At 37.1% G+C, this 21,053-nt stretch overlaps 1 protein-coding gene across 4 annotated transcripts in view; it reads right to left on the reverse strand.

The window, feature by feature from the left end:
- slain2 (SLAIN motif family, member 2) overlaps nt 1-21,053 on the reverse strand; it is a 32,331-nt gene that overhangs the window by 8,726 nt on the left and 2,552 nt on the right. For 2 of the 4 annotated variants that reach the window (XM_067383724.1, XM_067383723.1), the window contains exons 2-7: nt 16,993-17,135; nt 6,221-6,391; nt 5,344-5,514; nt 4,799-5,140; nt 4,546-4,686; nt 1,107-1,187 (exon numbers count right to left, since the gene is read on the reverse strand). In XM_067383724.1, coding sequence (XP_067239825.1) covers nt 1,107-1,187; nt 4,546-4,686; nt 4,799-5,140; nt 5,344-5,514; nt 6,221-6,391; nt 16,993-17,135 — 1,049 coding nt within the window. The remainder of the gene's footprint in view (nt 1-1,106; nt 1,188-4,545; nt 4,687-4,798; nt 5,141-5,343; nt 5,515-6,220; nt 6,392-16,992; nt 17,136-21,053) is intronic. The other 2 variants (XM_067383725.1, XM_067383726.1) reach the window with 1 other exon arrangement.

The raw sequence follows: 21,053 nt of genomic DNA on the forward strand, positions 1-21,053 counted from the left end.
TCGCGCTTGCCTTAAACAGTGCATAAAGTTCACACAGCTAATATAACCCTCAAAATGGATCTTTACAAAGTGTTCTTCATACAACATGTCTAATCGCGCAAGTATGGTATTTATTTGGATGTTTACATTTGATTCTGAATGAGTTTGAGATTTATAAAGAATGAAGTTGTGTTTATGAAATTATACAGACTGCAAGTGTTTAAAAAATGAAAATTACGACAGTCTTGTCTCTGTGAATACAGTAAGAAACGATGGTAACTTTAACCACATTTAACAATACATTAGCAACATGCTAACGAAACATTTAGAAAGACAGTTTACAAATATCACTAAAAATATGTTATCATGGATCATGTCAGTTATTATCGCTCCATCTGCCATTTTTCGCTGTTGTTCTTGCTTGCTTACCTAGTCTGATGATTCAGCTGTGCACAGATCCAGACGTTTTGCCCTTGTCTAATGGCTTGAACATGAGCTGGCATATGCAAATATTGGGGGCGTACATATTAATGATCCCGACTGTTACGTAACAGTCGGAGTTATGTTGAGATTCGCCTGTTTGTCAGAAGTCTTTTAAACAAATGAGATTTATATAAGAAGGAGGAAACAATGGAGTTTGAGACCCACTGTATGTCATTTCCATGTACTGAACTCTTGTTATTTAACTATGCTAAGATAAACTCAAATTTTAATTCTAGGGCACCTTTAATACTATTGTTCATGGAAAAATGATCAATAGTGGTTTGTTTCTTTAATTTAGGCGTTACTGATTTCACACCAAAAGAGTTCAACAAAAGTGTTTCAAAGCTTCATAACCTTTCCCAAACCTACCAGGATGGTAACATTCTTCTGTAACAGAAACATGGGGGGGGGGAACAACAATTTCAACAATCACTCAATTTGAACCATAACCCAGACCCCTCTTTTCAAGCACAACTGGATGTGATTTCTGAGGTCAGTAAACACCAGCTTCCACACCAACCAAACCGAATTCTACTGTTGGGTTCATAAAAGTGTCAAAACGGCATAAAATACTTCCAGCACTATCTGGTAACTTGTCTTCACAATGTTTTAGCCGTGTCTGGGTGACCTGCTCAGTGCATTACCTCGTAGAGACGTAGGGCTCTGGAGTCTCTCTTTTGGTTTTGGAGAGGAGCGCGCAGGTGCTGAGAGCCTTTGGTGCGACGCTGAGATGAGAAATAAGCAGACATTACGTTCTTTTTATTCAGGCTAATCTGAGTTCAGCCGTCCACCTGCAGGCACTTAACTTCCAAACAGATCTGATCCAGAATCAGCTTTAACCGAATAGTTTAGGGAACGCCAAGGAAAAGACAGCCAGCCAGGTTCGGGTTTAATTCAAGGCAGAGCCATTCCATGCATGGTTAAGACAGAAGACCGCTTCAAACTAGCCACCAGAGGGCGCCACAATTAAGAGAAAAATGAAGCCCCGGGTGAAGAACAGGCAGGAGCAGCACTAAGCCAAGAGCGAATCCAACTACATCCAGACAACCAGCACCTCAGCCAAAAACAAAGGGTGTGAGGAAGAGACAAAGGTGGAGAGAGAAGGGAAGAAGCAGAGCATGCTGGGCAGGAAGGACAGAAATAAAACAAGACTGTCCATGTTTCCAAGGGAAGGGAAGAAGCCTGAAGGCGCAATGTGTAAAATCACTTAAGCAAGCTAATGTCTCTGTCTGTGCTGTTTCAGAGATGGTCGTTTACCCCTGGGTACTGAAATGGATATTCATTCTTAACTTATTAAATAATCATATCCAGGGATTACCAGAGTTACTCCACCCTTGTTTGAGAGGCTTGATCAGATTAACTGACCACTGACAGAGAGAGATTCTTATTTGTTGAACTCGCATGGATAAAATAGTTCAGTAAGCTGTCATGCAATGTTCTGTTTAATAGGGCGTCAAAGTTTTAAAAATTGGTGGGGCCAGCTGCACTTTTTTCGCTTTCATGCTGGTAGTGATGTCATGAAATGGCAAATGGGTCAGCTCATGAATATTAAATTAGGTTACGCACAAAAAAAGAACATTAAGAACATTTGTCAAAATTTCCCATAGAATGCATGTGTAAGAAGAATTGTTAAAGGATTAGTTCACTTCAGAATTCAAATTTCCTGACAATTTACTCATCCCCATGTCATCCAAGATGTTTATGTCTTTCTTTCTTCAGTCGAAAAGAAATTCAGGCTTTGAGGAAAACATTCCAGGATTTTTCCCCATATAGTGGACTTCACTGGGGTACAACGGATTGAGGGTCCAAACTGGTTTCAGTGCAGCTTCAAAGCACTCTACACGATCCCAGACAAGGATTAAGGGTCTTATCTAGTGAAACGGTCGGCCATTTTCTAAAAAAATAAAAATGTATATACTTTTTAACCACAAAAGCTCGTCTTGCACCGCTCAGCGATGCGCCACACAATACGTAATCACGTTGGAAAGGTCACGCGTGACGTAGTAGCGATCCAACGAAGTACCGATGTATACAAAGCAAACATACAAAGAAATACTCTTTACAAAAAAAGGTAAAACAACGATGTCAGACATTTTTGATGTTGGAGAAAATGAGATTACATCATGCGTGACGCATTGCAGAGCTAGTGCAAGACAAGCATTTGTGGTTAAAAAGTATATACTTTTTTTTTTTTTTTTTTTTTTAGAAGATGACAGATCATTTCGTTAGATAAGACCCTTATTCCTCATCTGGGATCGTGCAGAGCACTTTGAAGCTGCACTGAAACTGCAATTTGGACCTTCAACCTGTTGTACCCCACTAAAGTGCATTAGTATATGGAGAAAAATCCTGGAACGTTTTCCTCAAAAACCTCAAATACTTTTTGACTGAAGAAAGAAAGAAAAACATATTGGATGACATGGGGGTGAGAAAATTATCAGGATATTTTAATTTTGAAGTGAACTAATCCTTTAATGGAACCAAATGTCATTCTATTTTTTATCTAAAAAAACTAAAGCTAAATAAGACGCCAACAGCTGTGTGCTGGAACATTGCCACCATCTCTTTCCACCACTAATGACACAAGCACTTAAAAATGATAAATTCTAGTACTGAATCACTAAACTATATAACATTTCCTATGTTATATACTATGTCAGATCAAAACTCCTGTTAAGAATTGGATAAATCCTTGCTGACAGCCATTTCATCCAGTGAAGGGGGGAAAAAAAGGCCATGGCAAAAATGACACTTATGCTTTTTTTAAAGCCTGATCACATAGGTGTAATGGCATATGATTAGTATAATCTGAAATGTTTTATCCTAAAATAAAATGACAAACTTTAGTGTTTCTGTGCCATATTAAACATGCCTTCAAGACCCATCATCTGAAGCTTTCCCTAAAAAAAATCAGCTTTGAATAGTAATTTACAAGGTCTTTGTTTGAAAGTCAGTCAGGCTGTTGGAGGGAATGCCAAGATGCCAATAAAATGTGATCTAAGAGAGAATGTGAGAAGATCAAAGAGCCTCATCCAGCAAGCCAAGACACCAGTGGTGCAGTTAAGAGCACAACGTGAACGTGTCAGAAGCACAGAACCCACAGCCAAGAAGTGCTCTATTTCTGACAGTCACAAAGAGTCAAATGTTACCATATATTAACATTTATGGACAAAATAACATTCATGATAAACACTCTGTGTGGGGGTGTGTGTGCCGTTTACTGAATGTAAAAAGTTGGTTGATGTGATGCATAGGCATTTATGTTTCTGCTGGTGGGTGCCCACACAAATACCACTGCCCATAACTGCTGGTCTAGATTCAGTATTCTCCATAACAGCATATTAGCGAAATAGATTTGGCAAACTATCTAGTGCGTATCTTTGTTTTGCAGCGTGGAGCAATGTAGCCAATCACAAACATACTTGATGATTTCTTGAAAGCAATGGCCAATCAGAGGTATTTAATTTAGCACTGAAAAGGGTTAGTTCTCACAAAAATGAAATTTCTGTCATTAAGTACTCACCCTCATTTCGTTCCAAACCTGTAAGACTTTTGTTCATCTTCGAAACCCAAATTAAGATCTTTTTGATGAAATCAGAGACATTTCTGAGTCCAAATTTTCTGAAGAGACTTGATCACGTTATATGATAAACAGATTTAATTTAGGCTTTTACTCGCATATAAACATTGATCAGCAAACAAACAGAAGCTCAACCGAACCTGACGCACGAGAATGAACCTCATTGGTTACACAGTGCGTTTGAGCTTCCGGAAGAAGTTTGTTGTCGTGTGTCAGCTTTTTTTTTTTTAGCTTTGGTCTAAACCACTCAATTCATATGGATTAGTTTTCCAATCTCTTTGTGAACTTTTTGAAGCGTCAAAGTTCTAGTTGTGAAGGCATTCTATGTAGGGACAGGTTGTTATGTTGTAATATAATGGCAGAATTGACTGTATTTACTCTCAAACGTTTTTTGATTGGATAAAACTAATGGAGAATATCTCGCTCGAGCACCAACAGTATTGGCGCCTATGATGTGATGTGTGTGTGCATGTATGAGCTGACTGATGTGTCTGTACACTCACTGGCAGACTGACTCTGGTGTCTAGGTGACCCTCCGTTTGGCACTTGCAGGTTTGACTCGCAGCTTCTGCTGTTTTTGACCGGCTCTGCAGTCGGTCCAGAGCTGGATCGTGTGAGGTTAGGGAGACTCCGCCTCAACTTTTCTGCCCACATAGACAGAAAGGATGGAGAAGCCAAAATTTAAACACACATTGTACAAAAGGTTCACAGAGTTTTAAAGAGAAATAGACACAATGTGACTGGATAAAGTTCTACCTTCATTCTTAATGGCATTGGTCTGGGTATCGTGGCCCTGCAAAGAGTGGCGGGGCTGCTGAAGGCGACTGATGATTGGTTGGGGAGATCCGCGGCTGTACTCTAAAGAGCGGGCAGGTGAGCGAGATCGGGGCGAGTTTCTGGGGGAGACGCGTGGCGAGTGCCGAGGGGAGGGGCTGAAGCGGTTGACGGGCGTATGGAAGGAATGGTGGACTGCCTCCTCATCATCATCCAGGCTCTGTGCGTCCAGCTCCTGGTCACTCAGAGTTCCTCGTCGCAACGACTGACATGATGAACCAGAGCTACGACGCGACGCCGTTGCAGCATATTCTTGCCTTAAACCTAAAAGAGGGAAACATAGATATACTTGAATCACATCTCCAAGTGCCCCATTTTTTATTCACTATTAGCACTGTTTATTATCCACTTCAGCAGCATAATAATCAAATATATAACAATAACTGTTCTTAGAACAGACTCAAAGGCAACATGACACATCAGTGCAACACAAAATGGCACTTGTTAGAAAAAAAACTACCACTCACTCTCCTCCTGCATGCGGGCGAGTATCTGCACGTCTGTGACGTCATTGAGTTTATACGTGGTTGATGAACCGACAGAGTCTTCGTCCATCTCTGATGTGCTTAACTCACTGTCCACTGAGGACTGGGGGCTCACTGCCTGTGCGTTTCTGTCACTCGATCCACGCTGATGACCTACACACACACACACACACACACAATATTTACATTCATAAATGGCAAAATAAAATAAAAAAATGGGAGTTTCTATGTGGTTATTCATAAGAAGATCTATAAAAACACTGGATAGCTGTTGTGTGTTTTCTGCTTAAGAGATATTGACTGTTAGGAATAAAATAGTAGTGTACTACTTACTGTATACTGCACATCAGTGGTTATGTTAACAAAATATTCCATCATTCACTACATTTTAAGAGCTCTCAGCCATACGACAATGAGAAAAGTGCTTTAATGGTGAAGTAAAAAATACATACAAAAGTAATGATTAGTATCGCACTAAAGTAAAATGTTAACATTAAAATACCATTTAATAACACAACTGCAAATGAATAAATTGAACTTGTTTCACCCATCTCACACTTGTTAGTCATCCATGAGTGACATATAATGACTGTAGTATAGTTTCTGAGACTAATGAACCATTTCTAAGTAGTATGTGAAAATACACAATATGTAACAGTAATATGCTAAACTGTAACCACTTAGTACATAGCATGTTAAAATGGTAATTTTTCATTTTCATCTGCTTTTTAATTCCATTTTGTCTTGCAGTCCATGTCAAGAAGGTACAATAAAATAAAAAATAAAGAAAAAAAATAAATAAATAAAATACACACATTTTAAAATAATTTGTCGCTTCTGAAATGGAAAGCGTGTTTACCTGCACTGCCAGGCAGAACGAGCTGCTTGACGATAGGCACTCTAGATGGGGTTGAGGACGGGGAGTTGAAGCCACTGCTGTAGGGACTGTTTGCCGTATTTGTGCCGTACGGGCTTCCGTAGCCCACTTGAGGACTGTAAGAACTGTTATACAGACTCCTCCGCTTGTTCGCTGCAAGAGAAACCAAAACATAGTAAGGGCACTAAAGAACTTCCTGTTGAACATGAAGAGAAAGCATTTTACATTCGCTTTCTTGTGTTGTTTGTTGTAACAAACACCATTCATTAAAAAGTAACATTTCAGACAACACCAGCTGTTATTGTTAGGAAAATTAAATAGGTCACTTATATGACATTCTCCAAAACAGAAAAACAACAAAAGGTCATATCCCTCCCCCTCAAGTACACTTACACAGATGCCGTTTTAATGCATGCATGTTTACGCAGACATACACAATATGGTTTACAGTGTATTATGAGTCAATTTAAGCATACGGCATGGCCAAGTCTAATACAGAGTGTCATTCTGCATCCTGGTGGAGTGCAGTTGATTGCATACAATGCAGTCTATTCACAGTCTAAGAGTACAATGATGCATATGAACACACACAAGAGCCTTACTCAGTAATTTAGTGGATGACAACACCATTAACATCCAGTCAGTTCTCTCTCCATCTCACAAACACACAGACTCAATGATGGCATTGTAGAGCAAAGCAGCACCATGAATCTACGGTCTGTGATTCAGTCATAAGGTCAAACTCTAGTTCAGCTGCAGCAGTCAGAATGTATTGCTGTTAAAGTTTTAACAACACCGATGGCTAGAGAATCTGAAGTCTAAATATCTGCCAAGAAAGAGACTATACTGTGTCTCTTAAAAGCAGAGCATAAATAGAAGCCACTTCAGCTGTTCTCCCTGTGGATATACTCTCACATGATTGCTCATCACTGGATCCTAGGTGTGTGTGTTTGGCCTGGAAAAATATGAAACTAAAAAAAAAATAATAATTCATATTAAATATTTTAAGTTAACCCTTAAACAGGCAAGACCGGAAAATGATCAGCAAAAAATCATTTCATTTCATTTTTTTTTTATATAATCTGGACTTAAAGGGGTGGTTCAATACGATTTCACTTTTTTAACTTTAGTTAGTGTGTAATGTTGCTGCTTGAGCATAAACAGTATCTGCAAAGTTACAGCGCTGAAAGTTCAATGCAAATGTTATGGCAGTTTAATGCCTACAAAAATGACTGGTTTGGACTACAACTAGCTTCTTCCCAGGTTGGTGACATCATAAACCCTGCAAAACACGCCCCCGGGAACACGCAACAAAGTGGGTGAGGCCATGCGAGACGGCATAATGGAAGCGGAAGACTTGTGTACACCGGACATGAGCGGCGCGACGCGTCAAAAGATAATAGAAACCATTATAATCTGTGATATTTTCTACACTGGATGCGGCACTGAAGACAGCTTCCAGAATCTACACGAGTTCAATGCTGGATTTGCACAAATGCTATTACTGAAAGAAGCAGTTCCCACTTTAAAAGCAGAACCTGTCGTTTATCGCCCCCAAACTGTAAGTACGTTTTATTGTTTGTACATGTCTTTTAAACATATAGTTCTGCTGCTATTTTTTGGTTGCATCAAGGACATATACAAAGACCAACGCGTTTTTGCTTCGTTAGCCAGTTAGCTGTATTATAGTGCATACTTCTCCAACAAACTTCTATGTTCATAGACAAACAGTTGTTCATGCTATAAATTAAATGTTACCTTTACAAAAATGCTACTACTCAGTCATGTATTCGGCTACAGTAAAGCTTTAATCAGGATAAAACTGTATATTGAAAGCTAACAAACAGCAGTTACAGCTTATCTAAACACTTTTACACAAATACTAAATGAAATACCATTCATAAACATCCTTTAAAAGCCGGGATTGCAGTTCATCTGGGTCTGATTCGGGCTCAATTTGATACAGCAATATAATTGCCATTATTTACATTTCCCCCGAAGCCCACGGAACCGGTAACAAATAAAATGGTGAGGGGTGTGGCGTTTCCAGACGCTTCAGCGAATCACGATGGCTCTGGATACACTGGGCCCGCTAACCAATCTGAGCACATTGCGTATTTCACAGGGAGTGGCTTCATAGAAGCAGGAAGTCAAACGAGCCGTTCGAATGACAATGGAAACAGAGGTGTAGAATAAAGGTAAAATATATGGAAAAATACGTTTTTTTTAAAAAAACGAAACATTAAGACATGTGCCCCAAAAACACAATCATGCCTAGAAAAAAACAAAAAAAAAACAAAACACTAAATCACCCCTTTAAGTAAAACATATTTGATAATAAATTATGTCACCTTATATAAATTGTTTACCTTCAATATACGAATATGTGAAGAAATGCCATATAGAGACTTTCATGAATATTCTTCATCATAATCCTAAATAAAAATCACATATATATACACATATACATATATACATATTTGTATTAAGATATGCCACACAGACTTCCATTGTCAAATCATCAAATCAGAGTTTTGAACCAAAGGCATGAAGATTAAATTTACCACTTTAATATTATTTTATATATATTTATTAGTATTAGTATTTTGAAGTTACTATTTGTAACACCATTTAGCTGCTGAAGTTTCAAATCATATATTATTATATCTTTTGATAATCTAGTGTAATAAAATTTAAACATTAAACATTAAAATGTGTGTGTGCATGTTTGTTCAGCTGGAGGCTCAAGAGGTCATTACAGCACATTTCCCCAGACCTACTCTTTCCTTGCCTCTTTCCATGGATCCATCCACCCTCTCTCTCTCTCTCTCTCTCTCCCTCATGACTCTCTTCCTCTCCATTCCTGCCATCACTCAGTGTGTGCTTTATTCAAAGAAAACAACAACATGCCCTCTCCACTTACTTCCTTACAGATCAGGCACTGAACTGCATTAACACCACACCATCAGCCATGCTTACACGCAAACATGCACAATGCTTGAAACAGGGATGCGTGTGCACACAGTTGTGATGATGGATGCAGAGAACGGCTGGTCTTGGATCGGGGCTGGTGTAGATGACCTCTGACTATTGACAGTTCTGCGTTTGTGTGTGTATGTGTTAAAAATGAAGCCAAGAGCGAGGTCTGTCCTCATTCAGCTGGGGCTAGAAGAAATGAGGATTGACACAAAGAGCCCGGATCAGTGATGCTTGAGACCGCTGTAAGCCACTAACACCAGAATGTAAGGACATTAGAATCAAGGACATTTACCATCAAAAGTCAACAAAACAGATCAGACACAACACTAACTACATGCAGACTAGACGTACGAGGTGGAGGATTGTTAATACATTACAACATAGGCACACAAAAGTGTCTAAAACCCATTACCTAAAACTGACTCAAAGTGTGTCATGCGAGTGTTTTTCAGACAAAAATAGATGTGTCCTTAAAACCTAGCCTGAAACAACCTAGTCTCACATTTCAGACTTTTGACTACAGGCTTTAAGTCTGGTCCACATTAAACTCATCCTTACCAGAATGCTGACTCTAGCCATCTTTTCACTATCTCGGACAAACAACAAACCAGAAGTCATTCATTTCTAATGAAGAGTAGCACAGGAGCTACATGCACTTTAGATCAAACCCGTATGCAGAATTCTGAGATCAAACTTTCCAGCTTTGGGAACTTTTGCAGCTAGACTTGTATGTGACCACATGACCAGATTTGACATATTCTAATCAAAGTTACAAACGCTTACCAAGGATTACCAATATTTTTGCACTTAAAGGATAAGTTCACTTTAAAATGAAAATTAGCCCAAGCTTTACTCAACCTCAAGCCATCCTGGGTGTATATGAGTTTCTTCTTTCTGATGAACACAATCAGAGTTATTTTCATTTTAAACCAATCCTTTAAATGTTCATCTTTAAACATTATCTCTGTATGAGTCAGTATAAATAATTAAGTCAGAAATAACTACTTTATGTAAATAATTATGTAATTATCAGGGATGTCCAGATCCGATCACATGATCGGAAATCGGGCCCGATCATGTGGTTTCAGACTCGATCGGAATCGGACATTACCTCCCGATCAGGACTCGGATATATATGTATTAGGGGTGCAACAGTTCTCGGTAAAAAAACGAACCATACGGTTCTCCACTTACGGACCGCACTTGCACTGCGGTCCATCTCGAATGACGACGCATCTATTGGTTAATATGGTTTGTTTAAAATAGCAAAAAAAAACAAAAAAAAAAACAGACAGAGTTCAGATAATGTATGTTTCAGTCGATAGATGCACAAAACGTTACAACAACGATAATCAGAAAGCGTGGACAAAACAGTCACTCTTTGTAAACTGTTAACTGCGAGTGCCGTCTGCTCTAATGTCCAGTCATTTATGCCGGCCACATTCATACAAAAATTATGTCAACATGCCCGTCCTAGCGAGTACCCTAGCAAACATAGTCGGTTATGTCTTAAGTGAACGTATATTAGTCGAGAAAGACAGCGCATGTGGAACAGTATATGTACTGGATCGTGCATGTCTTAAAGGGAAAACAACTATTCCTGCTGCCTGTATTTAATGTTAAATTAAACAAAGAAATCACTCACTGCTCTTGACTGAATAGTTTTTGTAACTTCAATAATGATTAATCTTTTTTTATTTTATACAGTAAAGATAATATGCAGTGATATTTTATATTTGATTACTATTTGAAAACTGAATACCTGAAAAACATGAAAAGCACTGTTCCTGGATCTGTTTTTTCGCTCTTCTTTATTCTTTTTTATGTAGGCTATTAAGTATCGGATCGGGACTCGGTATCGGCAGATACTCAAAATCAAATGACTTGGACTCGGACTCTAGGGCAAAAAAAAACGTGATCGGGACATCCCTAGTAATTATTATTTACATTGATTAGCCATAGCCAAACCTACAATGCTATTGTTTTCAACATATTGGCGGTAATTTACTTTGTGTGGATATATTCATGCACTCATTAATTTTACCAATGGTGAATAAACAGAAGGTAATGGCTGCTTTATGACCAATCTGAAAGTTCTGTGCAACTGCCACTAATGGACTAAGGTGGAATAATAACTGCAGTCTTTTTTAGAGAAGCAGAATTTCATTCTGTTTGCATCATTGATCATTATTTCCCTGTTTTTCACTGTAAAGCTGCTTTGAAACAATCTGTATTGTATAAAGCGCTATATAAATAAAGATGACACAATGTCAAAACCCTAGACATTTATCTAGGAAAGCTGCATCTCAGCCAGAAAAAGAAATACTCTCTGCCTTTTCCATCTTTCAAGATGTCATTAACTCCATATATGTGGCCGAAGTAAACCAATGGCCATTACGTTCCAGTCCATCAGATGGTTTGGCTCATCCACACTCTTTCCACCAGCAGCACACCACACAGAGTAGACTAATACTGGCTTTGTGTATCTCTAAGAGAGAAAAAGCCAAGAAAGAGAAGAGGGGGAAAATGAGGACAACTAATCTGTCATAACTCTGATGACTACATCCATAAACTGCAAGAAGACAAGTTAAACCCTAGAGATAATTCTGACATTGAAAAGATGCTTCACTAACTGTGCTTTTTATCTGGGCTAAATAAGGCTAACAAGACGGCAGGGCTTATTATATGAAACTTAGGCTGTCTGTCAAGAACATCATGTTCAGCACAATGGACAGTCTGCATGAAAATGAGGCTGTCCGTCAGGCCTTATGAATTTTTTTTCAGAGTAGGGGGTGGATGAGAGAAAGAGAATATGTGGGAGAGAGTCCTGTAGAAAGGAAAGGTCTTCAGAGCAACATCGGCTGTTTAAGGATAAACACAGACTCTAAGATACAATGAGAAATAACAGTTCATGAAACCAACAGCAGTATGAAGAGCCGCAGATGACAAGGAAGAGGAAAAACAGAATGAATGCAATGATGTTGAAAGTGTACAGGATAAGACCTGACAGATCTGTAGAGGAAAAGGGAAAAGACAGAGAAGAAAAGAAGATATGGCAATAACAACAACAAAAAGAAAAGAACAAAAAGAAAGATATCAACAGGGAAAGCGAGTGAACTCCAAACAGGTTGCAATAGCGGATTGGAGTGCAGGGGCAAGTTGAGGTTGCAGCTAGAGAAAAAGACACAGAGAGCAAGAAATAAATGTTCTTGGCTCAGGGGAAAGTGAATCTCAGGTCTACCCAGTCACAGGAAGCTCTAAAGACTGTACAGAACTTGCTGAATCACTGCATAACAATGTTCAAGAGTATAGACAGCACTTACTAATATAGTACACTTATGTTGTTTTTAAAACACAAAAAAGCATAAATTTAGAGGTACAAACGATGAAAAAACACGTTTTTCTTGAGATCTCTTGGATATGTTTGATAAACTTAGCTAGTTTCAAGCAAAATTATATAATAAAATCATTTTGACAATTTGTTGAGTAGAAATTAAGTTAAGCAGCTCTATTACCACATGATTTTCCCCATTATAAAAAAGAAATTACATTCTAACTGAAATTGAAATTCAAGATTAGAATAATTTTCTCAATTTTAGACAATTTATAGTGTTGACTGCATTTGATCAAACTGTATTTGTCAAATTCATCCTTCAACTCTATTACCAAAGTACTGTATGAAAGATCAAACATTTGTTCATTCTTTAGTTTATGTGGAAAATAATGAAAGAATATAATTGCAACCCATTCTGTCATTTTCCCCCCCAAAAAAATTCAAACATTTATTGCCCAAAAAAAAAAAAAAAAACTGCACAAATCAGCAAAACAAAGCAGTAGATATGTCAGAACTTTTGGTAACAGGACTGCAATGTTAAAAATATCCTTTTATCCTTTAAAATATCCATTTGCTGAAAAAGAAAAGATAACACTTAAGTTTTGAGGAGTTTTCGACAGCATCCTATTTCAATCAAAATAACTTGTGTATGCATATGTCCTGTTCTCTAAATTGAAGCAGATGTTTTAAACGATTTAGCAGAATGAATATTGGCAATAGTGTTTCTTCAAATAAGAAGAAAAAAAAAAAGAAAAAAAAAACTTGTTTTTCCCTGTCAATGGATCATGTGATTAAGTCCAAACACTAAGGAAAGATCACTTGTACTCTTATTTATCACATCTCAGCCTCTCCTTTTGTCCTCGTGTCCAGGGAGTTATGTAACCATGGTTATGACTACAACCTTATGGAACTGTTTGCATTTCTGAGGGAAGTGTAAAGCCCTGGAATGAGTTACCATGGCTTGACAAACAGACTCACCAAACAGCAAGCATACCATGATAGATCAGCCGTCTGTAAGTTTTACAATGCAAAAGCCAACCAATTTGTTATGACCAAATTGCTTATTCACAAGTTATAAAATTTACAGCAGCTGCATCCAAGCTCTGTTTCAAAACTTAGTGAGCTGCCTAGCCATCTACTGCCTTTTTACAAAGTGCGCATATAGCTTATAAGAGTGCTGAGTCAGACTCTTCAGCCTTCTGGATGGTATTCATTAATGTGTGCAAACATGTCCGTCACTATTTTACTTTCTCACAAACATGCAGATGCACTCCACAGGGGTAGCCAGTTCTGAAGAGGGCACAAGAGAGGCATAAAAGAAAGAAATGAGCAATAAGAGAGAGAGAGACAAAGAAGCTGAAAGGTGTGCCTAACGGGATAGAGATTTGACATGCATCCCATACATCTGCACTGGCTCTCTTCACTCTCTTGGCAATGGCTTTAGGGAATTACTGGTGCCTTAAGTAACCTGGAAACCACAATACACACCCTACAAAGTCAGCATGGGCTGCATGCCCGCTAACAATAAGCTTTACACAGTGGGGCAGTGAATGAGTTTTGTTGTTCTTTTTAATCGAGTGTTTTGAAAAATTACATAAAATGAAAAGGTAACAAAATTCTCTTATCATCTTAAGTGTCTCTTGCAAGTTGTTTATAGACAAAACAAATTGGTTTGTCAGTTGTTTGCATTTTTTTTATTGAATTACATGATATTCCTAAATCAAAAGAATAACAATTATGTATATTAATATTTGCCAAAAAGATGACATTATTGTGGCAGACAAAGGTTTAAATTACTAAAATAAATAATCATAAATAAAAATAATATTACTGTACAAAAGTTCAGGGTTGGAAAAGTTTATGTTTTTAAAAGAAATCTCTTATGCTCACCAAGGCAGCATTCATTCATCAACAATACAGTAAAAACAACAATATTGTGAAATATTACAATTTAAAATAACTCCTTTCTATTTTAATATATTTTTAAAATGTAATTCCAGTCTTCAGTCTTCTCTGTCACATGATCATTTTAAAAATCATTCTAATATACATTCTAATAAACATTTCTGATTATTAATGTTGAAAACGTACTGCTTAATATTTTTTGAGCAAACTGGAATACTTTTTTTTTTTCCCCCAGGATTCTTTGATTAAAAGAAAGTTCTAACAGCATTTAAAAAATGTTTTTTGTAACATTATAACAGTATTAACTGTCACTTTTGACCAATTTAATGTGTCTTTGCCGATTATTGATTAATTTCTTTTAAAAAAATAATAATAATAATAATAAAAATTGACTCCAAACTGATAAGATGAAGGGAACAATCAGTTAGGATTTGATTTTATCTTGGAAATGAGAGAAGAAAACCTTTCAAAAGGGTGATATTCTGCTGTCTGCTCTATGATGGCATTATGATGATTCCACTTAAAACAATGACATCATGCGCCCGTTTGTCTCACACAATGACAAGAGTGATTCACACCTGGCCCTGTTCCAAATGTTAAATCAAATACAGCCACTGCAGACCGGATCTTTTAATGGAAAACTCTGATCTATGAACCGGGAGTTCTCTGGAACGATTCCCATGTCACTCAAGGTGACAGTAGAGTGAACTGTAGGAGATGAGCCAGGAATGATCTTTGAGACAATCACTCAAAGGGGCTCTTAAGATCATTTTCTGTATCTCTAGAACTTTCCTCATTGAAACAATATAATAAAAGTAAAATATAAGAGTACATAAAAGTGTGATGTAACAGTATGTCAGTGGGTGTTGTAAAAGTCAGATAGTCACATGTCAGTAAAAGCATGGATAGTCAGTGCCCTTCTATAGAGAGCTGTTCAATTTAAGACATGTCACATGGGCATACCCGACTAAAAACAGCCTTCCTGACTATGAATAAGACTAAGGGGAATCGGCAATAACTCTTCTCTACCTATAATTAGAGGAGAGATGGACGGATAGTACACAGACACGGCCGAACGTACAAGGATTTATCCAAGTAAACTACTAGGCCACAAGTTGAAACACGGTGACAGACTGATCACAGCAAGGAAGTGGGGATGGGAGAGAACCAGAGCCAGAAATGGAGTTCAATGAATGGGTAGAGGGCAAAAGAGAGAGAGGAGAGGAAGAACTGAGATTAAAAAAGAGGAAGTGACAGGTTTGAATAAAATCAACACAGACAATCACAGGGTTCAAATAGAAGGATGGCCAAATAACAGTGTGACATTTTCAATCCAGCAATAATAATTAAAAAAAAAAATGTTTAAATGTGTATACATTTCAGATATGAATGCAAACTAAAAACCAACTTAAAGGAATAGTTCACCCAAAAATAAAAATTATCCCATCATTTACTCACCCTCAAACCATCCTAGGTGAGACTATCTTCTTTCAGCCAAACACAATCAGAGTTCTATTAAAAAATATTCTGGCTCTTCCCAGCTTTGTAATGGCTTTGAATAGTGTTTTTGAAGCACCAAATAGTGCATCCATCCATCCATCATAAAAGTAATCCATATGACACCTGTGGGTGCCTTCTGAAACGAAGCAATGGGTTTTTGTATCCATATCCATATTTAATATCCATATATCAATATTTAAAACTTTATAAACCATAATCACAGGCTTCCGGCAAAGGCTGAATGCACAATCATGAGAGAGTCGAGTTGTGGCAGAAAAGTGACCTCTGACCTGACGTATGATGTAGCTCATCTTCTCTTATATCGAAATCCTCCGACATTTTTCTTTAAAACTTCTTGTTTTAGACTTCTAATTCGTGACTGGTGTTTTGTTTTGCTCTATCCTCTGCTCTTCCGCATTTGTCAATTCTCACCAGAGCTTACACGACACTTACGTCATACGTCCTACGTAGGGTCAGAGGTCACCCTTCCGCCGGAACTCAACTCTCTCATGAACGTGTGTACGACCGTTGCCAGAAGCCAGTGATTATAGTTTATAACATTTTAAATATGGATATTGTTCTCAACAAAAACCCAACGCTTTACTTCAGAAAGCATTTATTAACCCACTGGAGTCGTTTGGATTACTTTTATGATGGATGGATGCTCTTTTTGGAGCTTCAAAAACTCAGGCACTATTCAATGCCATTACAAAGCTGGGAAGAGTATTATTGAATATAACTGAAAAAATAAAGTCATATATACCTAGGATGGCTTGAGGGTGTGGGATAATTGTTATTTTTGCGTGAACTGTTCCTTTAATGCAAAAGGTTTAAATGGCAAACTGTTAGTGTGTGAATGTGCATTTGTGTGCACACTCACACACTAAAATATATAAATATATTATACATTTTATATATATTTTTTAATATATTTTTATTTTTTTATATATATTTTGAGCCCTGTAGATATTCTAGACATCCTTGTAAGACAACAGTGGAAGATATTACATGAATGAAAATGATTTGCGTCTGGTACCTGACATGGTAAGGTCGAGTCTGTGTAAAAGAGAGCGTTTGGCAGACTCCATATCAGGACTGGGGTTATCCAGAGCCTGTCTGCACCACACAATGGGACTCAAGGCTTTCTGCAGAGGACTGTTCAATTTCGCCTCGTACAACCTGCAGAAACACAAGCTAGTGGTCAGTAACATGGAATAAACATACTCTCATTACATATCTGGCACATAAACATTTAATCAAAAAACATGCTGAGTGGTGAAGTTTTGAGATGCCTCGATTAACAGTGGCTTATTCAGCAAAAGTATGATTTCCCTTTAAATTAAGTCTTGCCTACAGGCAAACAACCCATTAAAATTTTCTGTAATCCTCAAGGTAAGGTGTAAGCTGCACTCTGTAATACTGTGCAGGCAGCTTTGCTTAGTCATTGAGACCTAAATTAATAGGGCCATATGAAAGCTTGGTAGAGAACTGTTCAGGTAGAAGCTTGTTTACTATCTGCTAAATACGGGTCATATGACAACCGATCATCTCAATATGAAAGCTGTAGTGGAGAGAACATTTGTTCATATTAGAGGGTGATATTATCAGTTAGAATAAATACATTTGAGTGTTTTTTGATTGGTGTACATGATTTCACATCCAGATGTGGACATTGTATCTTCTTATATTAAGCTGTTGCGCAATGAAATGCATCTGACTGGGGTTGGGTGATAACAAAACCCCCCCGACAAGCTAACTGACCCCTGATTTAGTGTTGAGTAATGAGCATCCCAAAACACATGAATGTTACTGCTTTAAAAGATTAAATTTAGTGCTGGTATTAAGGCAATGGTTAAAGATAAAATTGAAATGAGAAGGGAATAGAGAGAGTAGTGAATGAGGAGGGAACAGATATAACTGCACTGCATGACGCTTGTTTTCTGATCGCATACAGAAGCAGCTGTTACTCAGGATCACCTGACAGTAACAAGTGGTACCATTTTTTTTTTTTTTTTTACAGACAGTAAGGAAAATTGCTGGAGATTGCCATGTTGCTGTATTGTTTGTTGCTAGTAAGTGGTTCTATTTGAATGCAGTATCCAACTGTATCAGAGGGATCGATTACAATGGACAAAATAGTAGTGTAACATACATGCTATAAATTTAATAATCAAACAGCAAATGCCAACATATAGTATCGTTCAAATGCTTTGGTTCAGAAAGATTTTTTTAAACTTTCTTATGTACACCAGGCATTTATTTATATATATTTTAAGTACAGTAAAAACAGTAATATTTTAATAAAGTTTTACAATTTAAAATAACTTTTTTTCTATGAAAGATTGTTTCCACCATTAAAAAAAAAAAAAATTGAAAAAAGAGAAAAGTCAGAATTGCAAGATATAAAGATTATCTTGCAATTCTGACTTTATAGCATGCAATTGTGAATTTAAATCTCGCAATTCTGAGTTATAAAGTCAGAAATGCATGATATAAACTCGCAATTGCTTGTTATAATGTCCAATTGTGACGGGAAAAGACTGCCATTTTTTTTCAGAGAATTTCCTTTTTTCCTCTCACAATTGGACATTATAACAAACAATTGCGAGTTTATATCTCACAATTCTAAGAAAAAGTCAGTTTATATTGTGCAATTCTAACTTTTTATCACGCAATTCTGAGGAAAAAAAGTCAGGATTGTGAGATAAAAATTTGCAATTAGCTTTTTTATTTTAATGGTGGAAATAAGCTTCCATAGATTTCTAATTTAATATTAAAAAGTCATTTATTTTCAGCAGTTACTCCAGATTCAGTGTCACATGATCCTTCAGATATCATTCTAATATGCTGATTTAGTGCTCAAGAAACATTTCATATTATTAACAAATTACCAACGTTGAAAACAATTTTGATGCTTAATATTTTGTGGGAATAATTATAATTTTTTTTCATGATTCTTGGAAGAATAAAAAGTTGAAAAGCTAAAAACAGCATTTGTTTCAAACAGTTTTCTTTGTGACATGGTGGTGCATTATCCTGCTGGAAGTAGGTATTTACTGTCACTTTTGATTAGTTTAATGCATCACTACTTGCTGAATAAAAGCTAAACTTTTTCAAAAAGACCCCAAACTTTTGAATGGTAGTATACGGATATTCCAAAGTTCGGAGACAAACTTAAGCACTACGCATTCTGGACACATCTCAAATTAATGACTGATTTAATGGAGTTTGTCAAACTGACACAAACCATTTTGTTTATGGCACAGAACCAGAGTCAGATTTATTTATCAGGACTGATGGCAATGCAGGATTGCAGTCTTGGTGGCAGAATCTGGCACTTAGTATAATCCCTCACATAGAGACAGAGAGCATTTCTCATAACAAGCCCTTCTCTTGAGATACAACAGAAACTGAGATGATCTCCTGGTATACTTACAGTCTTCACAACACAAGATCACAGATCTGACTATGAGAGCTGTGCTGTGGCTGCTGCTTCATTGATTCAACACAATTCTAAACTCATTATCTTCTTATCTTGTCAACAGACTTGCTAACAGTGTGGTTTTAAATCATTTGTGATTTTAAACACCATTAAATCTACAATATAACAAGCAAACATGATCTCATCCTGCAATCATCGTAACTAAGAAGATTAAATCAATTATGTATCCTTGCTGTAATCATGCCTGACCTGTTTGGTTTGACAAGTAATCTTTCTGTCCTACCAAATATTTGTAGTGGTAAACAGGTGCTAAGCTCACTGATCTGCTGGACTCCAGCTGTTGAAGGGATTTTCCAGCATTTTGCTGCCACAGCAAGATATCCGACTAAACGGGATCGAGTGTCTGGATTACCGCATTCTGAGTCTGTGCAAATTGACCTAAACCACAGAATCTCACAAACACTGATTAAAGCAAAACACAAACAATGGATTACACACTGACATCAATCCAAACATGATCAAAAACTAATAAGAAGAAACAATATATGTCTATTTCAAATAAATGCTGTTCCTTTGAACTTTTTTAATTCAGAAAAAATGTTTCAGTGTTTATAAAAAAATATTAAGCAGTACACCTGTTTTCAATAATAAGAAGAAATGTTTCTTGAGCAGCAGATCAGCATATTAGAATGATTTCTGAAGGATCATGTGACACTGAAGACTGGATTCATAATGCCGAAAAATCACAGGAATAAATTACCTTTATTTTAAATTGTAATAATATTCCACATTCACGATATGCTATTTTTACTGTTTTTTTTTTATCAAACAGATGCAGCCTTGGTGAGCCTAAGAGACTGCTTTCAAAATCATTCAACAAAATGTGTGATCAAAGCTTAAGTGATCAAAGTGATCTTCTTTTAGATGAACACAATCTAAGATGTATTTAAAAAATATCCTTGCTCCTCCAACCTTTATAATAGTAATGAATGGGGGGCCTGTTTTGAATCATTCTTTATAAATCTCTCCAACAGTGTAGCATTAGCCGTTAGCCACAGAGCACTATCAAACTCATTCAGAATCATGTAAACATCCAAATAAATACAATACTTACACGATTAGACATGCTGCATGATGAACACTTTGTAAAGATCCATTTTGAGGGTTATATTAGCTGTGTGAACTTTGTTTATGCAATGATAGAGTCGAGAGCTTGGGAGGGGGTGGAGAGTGCGAGCAATTAAAGGGGCCGCAGCCTGAATCGGCGCATTTCTAATTATGCCTCAAAATAGGCAGTTAAAAAAAATTTATTAAAAAAAATCTATGGGGTATTTTGAGCTGCAACTTCACAGACACATTCAGGGGTCACCTTAGACTTATATTACATCTTGTAAAAAAACGTTCGATGGCACCTTTAAAGTATAATAATAACTAGCTTCCGATAGAGGGCCGAACGCATCGATTTGCGGCGGTAGAGTAACCCATCATTCGACACATGCCACAATGAGAAATGCGTAAGCACAGAGGACAGAGCAAAACAAAACTGCGGTCACGAATTAGAGGTCTAAAATGAGAAATTTTAAAGAGAAATGTCAGAGGATTTCGATATAAGAGTAGAAGAGCTTCGGTTTGTTGCAGCCCTATTTGTTTAAACC

The sequence above is a fragment of the Chanodichthys erythropterus genome, chromosome 4, assembly GCF_024489055.1.
Source record: "Chanodichthys erythropterus isolate Z2021 chromosome 4, ASM2448905v1, whole genome shotgun sequence".
NCBI lineage: Eukaryota > Metazoa > Chordata > Actinopteri > Cypriniformes > Xenocyprididae > Chanodichthys > Chanodichthys erythropterus.